Below are 15278 nucleotides of genomic sequence, written 5' to 3' on the forward strand. Positions count from 1 at the left end.
GGCTAAACCATCACAGTCAGGATCTTTCCATATAAAGACTTCCATGGGAAAAAAAGTTATGAAAGTACAAATTTCTGAAAGCCTTTAATAAAGGACCTGTAACTGAAGACTGAGAACAGCAGATTATTTACTGCAAAGTTTCTAACTACATAAACCAAGAAAATCTAATCAATACTTTTAACAAAATAGAGGTAGACAGTAACAATGTAATCTGCACCAAAATAATGTAAGTCTTAACATAGACACACAGGGCAACTAATTCTTTTCACAGTACATTTAACAGAAAATGTGATTTTGTTTGCATAAGAAAAATTGTGATGACTCTCCTCCTACAAATACAGTAGTTTGAAAAACTGATGTAAAGAATGGAAGAATATTCTTTAAAAGTTTTTAGTTTGTGCACATACTCACCCATTTTTTAACCTATAATCTTACAAGATCTTTACAAATCACAGCTGATGTAGGAAATGAAATTGACCAGACCTTCTTCAGAGAAAAACTCCAATAATATTAAAAGGATTTCAACCTACAGTGAAGTGTTCTACACTGTCATGCAGTGTCACCCACATATTAATTCCCAGGTGCATCAGTCTATACTAGACTAGAAATTCTGAAGAGGATTCTATTTTGTCTACACAAATTCCTATGTACTGAACAGTGCCTTCTTAGATGAACAGAAGTATCACTTGCAAAGGTAACCTGGAATGAGAAAAATTTATTTGAAAATGTTGTTAAACTTTACTGTTTAATAAAACCTGATCAGTGCTCATTCCCTCAGACTCAACACAAAGCCTACTCTAACTTTTTTCCAAACCTTGAAAAAGAAATTAATTCCAGGCGCTGACCAAAGAATTCATCAGGCAGCTGGACACCTAAAAAGAGTAGAGTTTTTACCTTATGTAAAACCCTGCTGAGAAGGGTTAAAAAAATCATTAAAAATACTTGAGCATTCAAATACACATTCTCTCTCTGAAATTCCCTACAAGTAAAGGTCTACCAAAATGTTACTTTGTCCAGTTCTAGCTTACCCTCTACTAACACAAATGGGCTGGATAAAACTAACCAGCTGGCTTTTAAAACTGTGGTTGAAACAATTTTAGACCTCCCTTAAGCATAAGTACAGAGATTATCAAAGATTTCCTCCCCTTCACAATTACCTTTTACTATATATTTCAACAGGAATATCATTCAGTCTCAGCCAGGGTGTGTAGAATGTAAATTAAGAGGCAATTTTAGGGCTTCTGTGAAGACAAATAGGACTTCAATCCTTGAGAGAACATGTATTTTCCATGGCTAGTTTTATTCTCAATTACACCACAATCATGTGTTGGCAATTATTGTCTTAAAAGCTATGAAAGCAGGATTTCAACCCAGCAACAAATTTAGGATCAACTCTATATTCAGTTATAAGTCACTGACCTACAGGGACCTTCTCTAGAATGCTTGATGTTAGCAAGTTTCACTATATGTACTCAAGGTATGCCCTACTTCAAATATCAGCGAAATTTTATCTAAGGGACTCATCAATAAATGAAGACATTTACATACTTAATGGAACCATAATTTTTGTTTTCACTGGTATCAATTACTATCAGAATGTTTCTCAGTATATAAAAGTGATGGCAAATGTCAACAAGAAGAACTAAATACACAAGTGTGTGGCATTAAGTGCATGGCTTAAGTAGGGTTCTGTTTGGGATTTTTTTTTTATATTCTTTTCAAGTGCTTTGTGTGATCCACCATCAAAACATGCTTGTGTAAAGACAGATGCTAGCATTGTTGATATCACAGGAATACAAAAATTAAGCATTCACACTATTGCTTTGACTTGAATATTAAAAAAAAATGCAAAGGCCCATATATTTAGATACAGAAATGTTTCTACATCTCTTATATACAACCAAAGAACACGTTACACTCAGATTATTACAGTCAGCCTGTTCTGATACAGTTTACAAAGTGACAAAGCCCACAGTAAAGCTATTGCTTTACTTTCGCAATGTAAACACATTTCAAAGAAGAATATGCTAACAGTTTCAGAGATGAGATTACTTAAATCAGTAAAACCAAAGCAACTGGGCATGTCAACCTTTTGTCCCTACGAGGCTTAGCTTACAAGCTCAGGTTGTACATTTATTCTTCGAAGGACATCTTCTGGCATACAAAAGACAGGGCTGACAGCCTTAATTTGTTCTTCTCCTAATAAAGATAGTCCAGCAATTCCAAATAAGGTGTGAAATGGATCCACCTGGGAGAAGAAAGAAATATTTGCATCCGTTTTCAAAAGTCAATCAGCTTTTTATCTGTACGGAATAAAGCTTTTGTTTGCTAGCAAGAGAACTGCAAATCTCCATGCTGGAAAAGACAAGGCAACTGAACAAACTTTCATTTGTGCTGACACATGTTGACAGGCAAGACAATTTCCACAGCATGCACTTACAATACTATGATTTACTCAGAGATGCTTGCTGATCGTCTGCTGCTAAGATGATTTTCAACTCTGAATTTGGCAGGAAGCACTCATGTGTCTCTATTAGCATGCAATGTCATAGGGCAGCAGAAACAAAGATTATTTTTAAAGTAAATTTGATCATTCACAAGTACCACTTCCATAAATTCCTCATGTGCTCTTTAGCAACATTATAATGCTCTTTAATGATCTCTGAATACAGAACTGTGCTGTAAAATCTTTAGAGGGGAGCAGCAACCTACTGTGCTAGAAAACTGAAAGGAAAAAATACAAGGAAGAAAAAAACCCAGAAGAGACAGGAGCAGTTATGTGGTATCCAAGTACTCCTTCACTGTATGAACCTTCCCTAAAAGCATGTATCACTGCATGCAATAGACTATGAAGTCTCATGACATAAACATCCTATCAGTGGAGTTAATTAGCCATTCTATAAAATCCTATCCAAAAGTACCTGTGCTGTCTGGTGCAGCATAGATCCTGTTTGCACTAGTGGAACTTCTGGATCTTACTGCAAAGGTCCTATACTGCAGTAAACTAAACTGGATTAGCATGTTACATACAGGATCTCCCATCACTTGATGACAGTCTAGAAGGCTCAAATGACACTGGCATCGCAAGTCTTGCTCCTCAAAGGTTTGGGGACCACATTACACGTGTGGTCAAGGCTCAGACATATGTTTACTTGCTCCTTCCCAGAATGAGTGTGTGGTCATTTAGAGGGGTAAAATAAGTAAGTATGTAGCAATATAATAATAATAAAACAGTACACTTTAGGAATAGCAAGACAGAGTTTCCCTGTACAGATGAACAGGCCCAGAAGGGAGATGGTTGCCAATGGGAAGCGTGCAAATGAAGTTACAGATTGGACCTCTCGATGAACAGTATTTATGTTCAGGGAAACCTAGATTCCCAGAAGATGTATCTACTGCTATGTTGTCTGCTCCTTTCTGCAGTTTTCTTTAAAGCAAATAAAGGAAAAAGCTACTGAATTATAACTAAGAGCTAATAAGCACAGCTACTAAGTTATTGAGAACTAGCTGCTTGCAACTTAATAAAAGATGACAGAGTTGTCTTATGGTTCAAAACCTGGAATACAGTCACAATGTCAAATCAAAAGACTAGAACCTAGAACTAATTAAAAAAAACCCCAAACTACACTCCCCCCTGAAACAAAACAAACAAACAAAAAACCCCTCACAACTCCCCCCCCCCAAAACCAAAACCAACACCCCCCCTCCCCCAAACCAGCAAACAAAAAACTGCCCAAAAAACCCCAAACCAACAGGGTCTGTTAGGAATGAATTTCTGTAGGAACAAAGCAAAAACCTGTAGGCATCAACGTTTCTATGGCAGTGCCTGCTTCAACAATGCATGACAGGTAAAAATAATACAAAATGCAAACACTCTCCCAAAGGTGCCTGCATTAGATATAGAGGAAAGGCTCTGCAAAGTTGTTCTTCTAGCAAGACAAAAATAATTCAATAGCTCAAGTTTAATCTTGAAGCCAGAAAAGCATTAAGACTAAGTGTTAGGCTTTTCTTGGAGAATTCTGAAAAGGAAAAAACTCTTTCTGTGAGCTCCTTAGAAATACAAAAATCCTCCCACTTTAGGAACACCAAAACACTTTCCAAATGACAGACAAGAATAAAGAGATTTCTCCCCCTCCCGAAAGTGGGAATAATGTATCAGCTTGCAAAGACATAGAAAGCTACTTCAGTTTTTAATGCATTGCTGGAGAAAGGAGAAGACGCAGTTAGCTAAGACTTCCCCCTGACTGTTGACAAATAAGCAGACAAGTGTTCTACAGGAATTGCATTGAGGTTTCATAATACTTTTATCTGTCCAACACCTTTGAAAGACATGAACTTTATTTGCCATTTTACCTGGACAATCTCAATTATTTCCACTTGAAACCAGAGAGAACAGACCAGCTAAACCACAATTGCTCTCTCAACCAAGCAGAAAATCCACACCACCAGCCTCTTTATAATGTTATCACAAAAGCTGCTTCCTCCCTCAGCTAAATGCCAGTGAGAGTATTTATTCAGTGGGTGGGCCGGCACATAACAGAAGTTAGCATATAAGGATTCTTAATAAAAACTTATGACTCATTTAGATCAGGCAAAACCACCAAGAGAGTTGAAGACTACTTAACCTGCGCTGGACTCTAGCTTGAGTATCATTTTACAAAACAAAACAACCCCCCAAAAAACCCACCCATTCTCCAAAAAACACCAAACACAGTATTTTTGCAGAGGTCTTCCAAGTGGACTTCTGAGAAAAGGTTTGTGCAGTCTGTGTTACGGGAACCAAACCAGAATTTGTAAGGAATGGCAACTGACTGCAGTGCGGGATACTACAGTGCAAGCGCAACACAAAACACGTGCTCCCCCAGTAAGCCTTCGAACGCGACTCTACCCTATTCTCTCCTTCAGAGTAAACTGCAGGCTCTGCAAAATGCTTGCACCTGGATCATGAGTTCAGTTACACTCAAAGGAGAAAACTTACTTTTTCAGTTGAAATTTTCACTTAAGTATATTTTATTTAATAAAGGATTATTTACCATATCTCCTGGTCTGTCAGCAAATCCTCCAGTCTCCTCATCCTGGCAAGCCAAAATAAAGCAGCGCAGTTTCTCTCTGTCAATCCAGTGTAACCTACCAATCATCTTCAAAGATGCTAGCACCCACCATGAATAACATACATCAGGTAACTGTCAAGTAGAGGAACAGATTGTTATTTGTTTTAAACATGACACTGCAAATTTTATTGGTGATTCTGCAAATTACTACGTGTGCTGTCATAATACTGTTGCAGAGAAACTACATAAAGAGTTTCTTTGGGGTAAAAGAAAACAAAGTTACTGGATGCAGTATCTTTCAGAGGACTTCCCTTTTTCAGGAAGGGAAAGTGTCTTTTTCAAATCTCTTCCCTTCTTCAACAAAACCGCAAGAATGTGATTTTGAAACAGCCTCCACCTTCTGTGGGAGAGTCTAAAAACACCCAGCGCCTTTTTCAGAAGTAAGTATGAAGAACTTCATATCAACTAGTTCCATTTTTAAAAAAAAATCTGTTGGTTGGTTATCTATTTGCCAGTGGAGATTATTCTAGGTTACACAATTTCCTAGTGTGATGTGGAACACTACTAGACCCAGGACTTATGTCCAGTAAACCAGTAATTTTTGTACAAATCCTACAGGAGTAATCATTCCCAATGTCAGAAAATATTCAAGTCCTGATTTAACAGGATACTGGTTCAAATGGTCAGCAAGATGTACTTCAGCATGTGCATTTTCCTAAACTGAGGACTCAAACTAAGCATAGCTGAGGACTGCCTAACAAGTATTAGTGACAAAATGAAGAATCAAAATGAAGGCGTGACTTCTTTGAAAAGTTTACTAATATTTCATAGAAGTCATGACATTTTCCAGAAGTACTTCAGCTTTAGAAAAAATAATCTCTATTGAGGTTTGAACAAAAGAAGCCACCTAATACCTTCTCTGGTCGTCCATTGAGGCCTCCAGAAGGTAACTGACGTTCACAAAGCCACCAACCCAGCAAGTCAACATTTATTTGATGCAACTGGTCTGTTATAGCCAGAAATCCTGTGCAACAATAGATCTAAAATTACAGACATAATTTTTTTGTGTATTTAAAAACTAAGTATAGTTTAGCAGACTAAATGCAGGAAGATCTCAAAGGAGGAATACAGTCATGCAAGCACAACACAAAATAAGCACACATTTCAACTCCTAGTTTCAAATGTGCTCTACTTTTCCATTAGAAAAGTATGTTATTGTTACAGTTGCTTTTGTATAAAAGTACCAGTTACACAATGTAATTATAGAACAGGAAGATTTTACTAGTGTAAGACACTAATGCAAGTTTTGGAAAAAGATCATAAAAGATCAGGTAGAAAGATACAGTTTTATTTTAAAAACATAGACTCTCAAGCCAGAGTACTCAAACTGATTTCTGCAGGCTGGGTACAGCCTTTATGAAAAATCTGCATCCAGCCTATGGTTTGCTCCTGTACGTGCCTCTTACCCTAAGGCTTGTGGAGAGCAAACTAAAGACCAAATGAATTCTCTAGCAGAAACAGATTAACCCTGGTCATGAACTATCCTGGCAATCCCACATATATCTAGTCATGTCAGGCTTACTTTCAATGTGCCACGTAATATGTGTGCATTGATTAATCCCTGTTTATTTTTTCCTGGACAATAACACTTATAGTGCAACAGGATATTCCAGTCACATTTCATGCAGTCACTAAGAAAGAGCTAAGCACAAACTGCAAGAAACCACAATATCAACTGAAGACTGCTCGTAATCGCCTTACAAAAAAACCCAACAAAAGCACACATCAACAGTGATGTGCCTATCCAAGAATACTGCAAAATAAATGGGCTATTCCCAGAAAACTTTTGAACTTCTGTGCAGAGGAAGGAGTTGCCCTTTACAGCATTTTAAGGAGCATGTGAATATGCACAGCAGATCTAATCCTCCCAGGAAATGCCAGCTGCAGACTGGGTTCAGCTACTTAATCTGACTTCCCTGAACACTAGAACACAGTCCAGCCATTTAGACTATATGGGCAATGCTACTGTAGATAAAACTCGTAAGATAAGGTATGTGTACCAGGTTTAATTTTTTTTTTTTTTCCTGATTTAAAAAAGGCAGGGGGACACACGACACACCCAACACTTTTTCTCAACAAAATACCTCTAGTATTTTCATGTGCTGAGGTGAATCCTGGCTATGGCATTGCTCACCATGATTATGCAAAATAAACAGGTGATTGCAACAGCATTAAAATATTCATTAGAAGTTGATTTCTATTAATAAATTCAGGTTAAGCGCAATAATCCCTCCCATGAAAAAAATAAAAATAGGAAACATAGTTTTTATCTAACTTATTTGCTGGAAGAAGTCATTGAGATTCTCTTCCTTGAGAGATCCCTTTATGTGTTCCAATTATACTACTGCATTCTCTTCTCAACTTGAGCATTTTCACAACTCACTGTCACTAGTAAAACACTCTTTAGTGCCTACAACAAAACATGATCAGTGTTCCCATGCCAGAGTTACGCATCTCATCCTAAAACTGACCTTCCTCAAAAAATTAAGCAAACCTCCCCTTGAGAAGGTTCAAGTCTTATTTTTATTTGAGTTCGTCAGCTGATAAATATCAAACATAGTATACAATTGACCTTTATGTTTCATTATGATTTGTGTCAGACACAGTGACAGATCTCGTCCAATGTCTGCATTAATATCCATTTCAAATTCTCTAAAAATCCTCATTCTACTGCAACTTCACTATGTGAAGATTGAAATACAGTCCTAAAAGTTGTTCCCTTATGATCTTTTCTTTTTTTCCCACACTACAACCTCCTGAGTCTCTACTCATCTCCTCAGATTTCTCTACCTATTTGTTCATTTGTTTTAACTAAGGTACTAAAATTAGGCATTTGGGAAACAAGAAACATTCACCAATTGACATCACTGATAAATGTTGTAAAGAAACATCTGCAGGCAGTACGCGACGCTTGGTAATTTAAATATCTCCATATAAAGAAACACTCACCTGTCCCGCATGTGATTCAGAACCCGGTCTACAACCAAATCCTCCATCAAAGTTCATACAGGACAAAACAAATTCTACTGCCTTCCCCACATCAATAGCATCCAGCTTTCCCTGCAAGTCAGAAAAGCAACTAATGCACTTTGTATTCTACCAAGCTCATTAACTACAGAAACTTCAGCAGTATTTGTGCAAGTAATACTATAGGACATACCTATATAATGATATAGGACTTACCAGAAGTGCAAGAGTTGCTGCAGCACAGAAGGAGAACCTTGTATCTATTTCTCCTAAAACACGGGGAGTAGAGAATGAAATAAGAGAATTTTAATTAACAGTAACAAAAATACATTTAAATCACCACTGAAAATACACAACAAAATGTTAAAATACTAGTTAAAAACTGCCCCCATACTGTTTCCTTTTCCAGCCCATGTATGTTTACTGCACATAAAAGTGTACAACTCATTTTGGGCTGGTGTGTAGTCAGATATATATCCAAACCAATTCAACTAGTGGTAATTTACAAATAAGTACATAATTTTAGAGTTTATCTGTAGTACTCTACTAGATAATTGCAGACAGTGGACTCAGAAATACTCAGACACAAGTCTTGATCTGCCTTAAATCCAGACAGCAGTAGAAGACATTTTTGTTTTTAGAGGAAGGCTGGTGAAAGTTGTGAGTTTTCTTTTGCATATGCACAGCTGTAAGCTAAACAGAAAACGCTACACCTACAGGAGAATGACTGCCTGGCAATTCCACACCAATACAACTCTCTTAGCACAAACTCCAAGCAATTAATACTTGAAGTCAAGATTTAAAATTGAACCCAGACACAAACATTCAGTTTTTTGGTCAAACTGATGCAAGACTTTTCTTCTTAAGAAAACCACAAGCTGAAACATATAAAACAAACACATGCTATTCTGTACTACACCAGGTATAACACTCCTTCAGCTGTGCTGTAACTGCCTTTCAGAAATAATGTAAATCCATTGTGCACTCAGTACGTTTGTTCAATACTTCAGCAAAAAGGATGCAGCAAACTATGAACCATTTTAACACATAACTGCTACCTTTACAGCAGCGTACATATACTGCCATGATCCTGATTACTGAATTCTACCAGAACAATAACATGAGTGATATGCAAGAAATTTTATTAAAATTTAAGCGTTCCATAGGGACAAGTGTTTTCAGAGTGACTAAATATTTGTGTTACAGTTTAAAAATACCATATCTGTTCATAAAGAATTTATGTGCAGAAACAAAATCAGTATTAACAGAAGTTCATGAGCACAAAACTAGTTTTTCTCATTCCCATATGATCCTTTCACAGCCAACACGGATAAAGATCATAACTGACTGACATTAAATAGCAAGTATGAAACATTCCTTATGGAATAGCACATCTAGTATATCGAAGTACTGTCAAGTTACAAATGCCCAAAAGCTTTCTTCTTTAAGAGCTGGAGAATTTATTTTTAATACAAAAATGGAAATGAAGTTTAGAATATTCATGAAAGGAATGAAATACAGCTCTGTCCTTCACAAAACCTCATTTTTCATAACTCAGAAAATAAAAGCGTTCACACGCAAAAGTGTTCATAAGCAAAAAGACCATCCAAAGAAATGTTAAGTTCACAGACTTACACATGTCAACCTAGTCACTAAATTTAGGTATCTAAAAATTACCCCATTTGTCTCCAGCAAATGATCCATCTTCTTTTTGCAAGTTCTGTATATATTCAACAATTTTATTTACATCAACAACATGGAGACTATCATATAAGATAAGAATCTGAAAAAAGAAAAAGACAGTAATAATCAAAGAGGCAAAAATTTTTAAAAATTATTTCTTTAAAAAGAAAAAATCCTGGATTTATAAAAAACTTTGTTTAATTGACTGTGAATACTATTTGGTAAGGCTTATTAAAATAAATTTTCATTCACTGCAGTTCATCTATCTCTGTCTAAAAACTTTAAGAAATTCTCAAATGAAAATACAGGCAAGTCAAGCTGAACTCTTTCATGCTTTGTTACTTTCCAACTTCCAGCTCTCCTTTCAAAACCATAATCAGGTTTATCTGTTTGCTAGCATTATGTAGAACAGTGACTTGATTATGGTTAAATTTTGTAATGAGGTAATGACATCCTAGACTTAAAAATCTGTAGTTTGTACACTGCTGCTACTTGGGCATGTGCAAGTGTAAGTCAAGCAGTTAGTCACTAATACCACTTACAGTCCAAGCGTGCAGCAATTTATTAGTTTTGAATTATAAGATTTTTATTTACATTCAATTTTTAAATGTAACAAGGAGAACCAAATTGCAGTAATTTAAGAAAAAGTATGAACAACATAGTTAGACGCAAACTGTACGGTCAATATACTCAGGAAGAAAAATAAAGGTCACAGTAGGGGATACAAAGTTTTCTGAGCTAGCACTGATTTGAACCAGTAAACCCACATGACACAACGTCATGCAAAACCAGTACTGTTTCCGAGCGCCAGCTGGCTTCCTGTTTTTACTCATAACTTGCATACTCTGTATAGACAGTAATTAAGGATTTATTATAAATAGCATAATAGAAAGAACAGTTGAAACTAAACAATATTATAGTGCAATCCTGAAAAATACCAACTATGACTTTGAACACCTAGAGTTAGCTGGAATCTTTTAACTGTTAGATAAAATTTAAGTCTTACTGAAATGCAAAAAATTTAAACTCCAACAGAAAATATATAATCATAGCATGCTCCTTAAAAAGCAAATCTGAACAAATTACTATGAACTGTGATCAAAGGAAGATGCGACCTGACCCTTTAACCATTCTGGATATGTAGATAGGACTCAGTGGTGTTTGTTCACTAAGACCATCCATGCTCACAGGACATGCTGGTTAAGTTTACCACAACAATTTTACATCAGCACTTGCTAACACTTCAACTTCACACATCTAGAGCTGCATTCAGTTAACATGAAAATATCTCCTAGTAACACCAAGTATTTAGAATCACAGAATCATCTAGGTTAGAAAGGACCTGAAGATCATCTAGTCCAACCATCAACCTCACACTGACTGTTAAGAACTAACATCTCTAATATGTAAAAGGAAACAAGCTCATAATTGTACCCCATTTTCCTTAATACTGGATTAGAACTCGTGAAAGGAGCTTGATGGGACAGTTTGGAAAAGTTCAAACCTCACAGCCTAAAGTTTTAGTTTCCGGGTTCTCAGAGTAATTCAAGAGCTAAAGCGGTGATAAATATCAACTTCAGAGCAGATAATACATGCCAACACTCCTCACTGACCCAAGAAAACAGCATTCTTCTGTTCTACCTAAGGGTTTCAAATCTAACACCTTAAATCCAACACACTTTCTTCCTAAAACAGGATGCTATCTTATTCATTTGTAACACCATTTAAATATTTCTTCCATAAGATCAGACTAGAGATATATTATGCAAGTAATTGTTTAGAAGCATTTGAGCCTTTTCGGTACTTTTTTCCAGGACGGTTCACATGAGAACAACAAAAACAAAAAACAAACAAACAACAGACACAAAAGACAGTGAGAAATTAAACCTGTAATGGTGATAGTATAAAAAAATAAGATTGAGAATTACTTTTTCTCAGGGGAAGAGTACACACCAAATAAATAAATAAAATGCTGAACAGACTGGCATCATTTTTAAGTTATATCCAAAAAAAGCAGATTGGAGGAACAGAACAAGAACTGAGTACTACAATGCTTTTTTGTACATTACTAAAGTCTAAACACACTACACATAATTATACATTTTACATATAGTTTATATAAATATTACATAATTATTAATTAATATGTTATATAGCAATCGTAATATATAGTAACATACACATTAAAAAATAAAATCCCAAACTGTACTCTTATTCTGGTCATACATATCTTTCACCTCAATGTACACTAAGAATAATTTATAAAATCCAAAATTATCTACAAAAAACTCCAGTAAAACCTGTACCTAAGAAGTATTTCAGGAAGACTGTTACTAAATTTATCAAGAATGTAGTCACCATTAAATGATCATTAAAAGCACAATGCTCCCAAATCTGACAATTTTTTAGGAAATGATACAGCTAAATCCTAAAGTTTTGTACATTAGGGGGTTTTGTTTGAATAAGGTACCAAAATAGTTTCTGTCATTGGCATCCAACAGTACCTGGTTCATAAATCAGAAGTCATCAAAATCATTCATTACAAATGTTTTTCTTCTAAAATTACCCTGTTACGTTTACCTGGACAGCACTGAGGGTATACAGAAGATGAGGATCATGACCTGTGCTGGCACTTATTCCACCACATTCATGTTGACATGATTTGATGAATGCCAGAATTTCTTCTTTGTTCATTCGGTGCAGCTGCCCCATGAGATCCATTGCTGTCAGCCCCCAGTAAACACCACTCATCCTCAAATACTCCGACATACAGTATTCCTAAATAGAGCATTATTTTAGTTCTTCATCAGATAAACACATCATCAATAGATAGCAGTGAAAACACACCAGTTAACATTTAGAAACAGCTTTCAATATGTCAACCATCTTCCATTCCATTAACAACTTACTATGATCGGCCACTCACAAGTATTCTGCACATCACGTGTGTGTACACACACGCGTACATACAGACACGCAGTACACGCATGTATCTACACATACTACACACCCTTCCTCTGCTGTATTTTCTAGTTCAAAGCATCAAGCTCAATGTCAAACACATACAAGCAGTGAGCCAGCAGTTCACTTCAGATCTCCAAACTACCACTCAAATTACCACCCCAACTAATCTCAAAAATAGCAAGTCTAACATTTAGTGAAACTTACTTCCAAGCGTCAGAACTGCCACAATCTAAAGTTGCACTAAGAAGTGACATTTCACATTGAATTCTCTTACAGTGATTACATCAGCTACACTACCCATAAACATGTTCTACATGCAGTACTTTTTAAGCACAAGAACAAATCATAAGCAGTAGTGCTTAGACGTCTTGTGGACAGTAAAGGTAACTGCAACTTTTCTTCAGACATAAGCAGTTATTGACATTTTTCACCTACTGGAGCTGGAATTCAATTATTGTGGGCTACATCTGATGACCTACGACTGTAAAACTGATGTTTGTTAAAGTTTTTATCAAACCTAGCAAGCACGAAGCAGTGCTGTGGTGAGATTCCATATGCTGTCCCATCAAAATGTATAAATGCAGCTATACTCCTCGTGCATTCTAGTACGTGAAGAAGCAACAAGCAGTTAATTTCTCAGGTCTCAGAGTAATTCTAGAGCTAAACCGATAATCTTCAAATTTATACTCAGATAATACATGCCAAAACTCATCACAGACCTAGGGAAATTAACAAAGACATCTTTCTTTTATACTTTGGATTGCAGGGCAAGGAACAATTAGCTTGTGAGCATGCATATAACCCTTAACTCTGAGCAAGTAAATAAGGGTCACTATCGCTGTTAATAAAACCACCGCTGTACTGAAACAAATCAATACCTACATAATCATCTTTCTTTGTTCCGTATGAAGCTATATAGTCCGCATGTTTCTCTGAAAGCAACGTGCTTGGGGCATCGGGTTTTATTACAACATCCTTTTGCGGCGTCCCCTGTAAAAAGCACCAACAAAACGTCAGTTTTATTGTCAGTTCAAGGGGTTTTTCCACCTCGGCATCCTTCAGCTAACGCTAGCAGCAGCCACTGGGAAACGGACGGCTCTGTCCGCTTTGAGCACGGGGCAGACCTCCTATCTCTCATCGTCACTCTTCAGTCTGGCTAAATCCTTCCCAGGAAAATGCTACGAACGAAATCTTTCTGTAAAGTTGAGAAAAAACACCCATCCGCCCGAAAAAACGGGAGCCGTTCACTGCACGCGCAGAGGACCCCGCGCCCCACCCCGCGAAGGCCCTGCCCGGACGCCGACCCCGAGGCCCCACAGCCCGGACCCAGCCCGGCGAGCGCGCTCCCGGGCCCGCTCGGAGCCGCGGTGGCCAGTGCTGCCAGTGCCGCCAGTGCTGCCGCCGCCGCGGCCGCCGCCCCGAAGGCAAAGGCACGGGCCGGGCCGGGCCGGAGCCTCTCCCGAGGCGGGCAGCGGTACCCACCATGTTGGCCGCCCGCACCGGAAGGAGCGGCGGGGCGGGGCAGGAAGTGACGCCCCGCGGGGCCTCGCAGGGGCGGCCTCCGCGCGGCTCCAGTCTCGGCGCCAGGCAGGAGCGCGCCGAGCGGCTCGGCCCGGACCCGCCCGAGGACCCCCGCCGGCCGCTGCCGTCAGTGCTGCAGGGCCGGTGCCGCACGGCGCCCGGGAGCCCGCGGAGGGGCCGCTCCGAGCCTGGGGTGCGTACGAAGGCGCTCGGGCTTGCCGCAGGGTTCTCAGGAGGGAGCAGATCCAACACGGACTCCAGCTGTGCGCTTCCCTGCACCACAGCCGACAGTCCAACGTTTAGAAACAGCTTGTTTCCTTCTGTTACCTCAGTTCTATGGAAAAGCAAATTTAGCCACAGAGTGGGTAAGGATAACTGCCCCTTTGTTCAAAAAAACCCCCTTTGCTTCCTAATTAAAACCATCTAGGATGATTATGCTATTGATTACCAGCACAATGCTGGCACATGTTCCCCACAGACCCGTGCCAGGGAGGAGCAACCATTCTGACTCTACAAGGAATATCCTGTATAATGCTGCCTCACATAGAACAGTCAACAATAAGTTTATTTTTAATATATGTCAAATACTTAGCAAGGATGTTGCATTTTTGGTCTACCTGCAGGTAAATAAGTTGGTGATTTATAGTCATTAAGCACTTTATTTGTGGCCTACCTGAGAAATAAGCACTGCAAAACTGATGCTGATGACAGTAATTGTACCATCCAGCACTAAATTCAGATGACGGATGAAAGAGGCCACAGCGAGGCAAGGGCATTTTGGTAAGAAATTGCAAATGAATTCACAGAATCGTTGAGGTTTGAAGGGCTTCTTGAGATCATTGAGTGCAACCCACCTGCCCAAGCAGGGTCAGCTGGAGCAGGTTGTCCAGGACTGTGTTCAGTTGTGTTCTGAGTGTCTCCACAGATGGGATCCCACAGCCGCTGCCAGTGTACGACATCCCTCACAATAAAAAGAAGTGTTTTCTTGTGTTCCAGCGGAATTTCACATGTTTTAATTTGTGCCCATTGCCT

The 15278-nt window shown here is 38.3% G+C and overlaps 1 protein-coding gene and 2 non-coding genes across 3 annotated transcripts; all 3 read right to left on the reverse strand.

The window, feature by feature from the left end:
* Positions 1–58: 58 nt before the first annotated feature.
* RABGGTB (Rab geranylgeranyltransferase subunit beta) lies at positions 59–14233 on the reverse strand. The gene is made up of 9 exons (XM_074875736.1): positions 14208–14233; positions 13608–13715; positions 12342–12539; positions 9756–9861; positions 8295–8347; positions 8061–8171; positions 5966–6091; positions 5034–5183; positions 59–2248 (listed from the first exon to the last, which is right to left on the reverse strand). Exons 1-9 carry the CDS (start codon positions 14208–14210, stop codon positions 2108–2110), a joined length of 996 nt encoding a protein of 331 aa, XP_074731837.1. The 5' UTR covers positions 14211–14233; the 3' UTR covers positions 59–2107.
* Positions 11291–11375, reverse strand: LOC141946894 (small nucleolar RNA SNORD45). Its single transcript, XR_012629966.1, has one exon. It is a non-coding gene; the product is annotated as a small nucleolar RNA SNORD45 (small nucleolar RNA).
* LOC141946893 (small nucleolar RNA SNORD45) lies at positions 13363–13445 on the reverse strand. Its single transcript, XR_012629965.1, has one exon. It is a non-coding gene; the product is annotated as a small nucleolar RNA SNORD45 (small nucleolar RNA).
* Positions 14234–15278: the final 1045 nt, after the last annotated feature.

Source organism: Strix uralensis, chromosome 8, assembly GCF_047716275.1.
Source record: "Strix uralensis isolate ZFMK-TIS-50842 chromosome 8, bStrUra1, whole genome shotgun sequence".
Taxonomy (NCBI): Eukaryota; Metazoa; Chordata; class Aves; order Strigiformes; family Strigidae; genus Strix; species Strix uralensis.

Bases quoted from the DNA above. Each gene is read 5' to 3' on its own strand.
- RABGGTB (XM_074875736.1), bottom strand. The intron at 8,172-8,294 runs GTAAGTCCTATA...TCTGACTTGCAG, and splicing joins CAGCAACTCTTGCACTTCTG to GGAAAGCTGGATGCTATTGA. The intron at 2,249-5,033 runs GTAAATAATCCT...TTCTTCTCCCAG, and splicing joins CTGACAGACCAGGAGATATG to GTGGATCCATTTCACACCTT.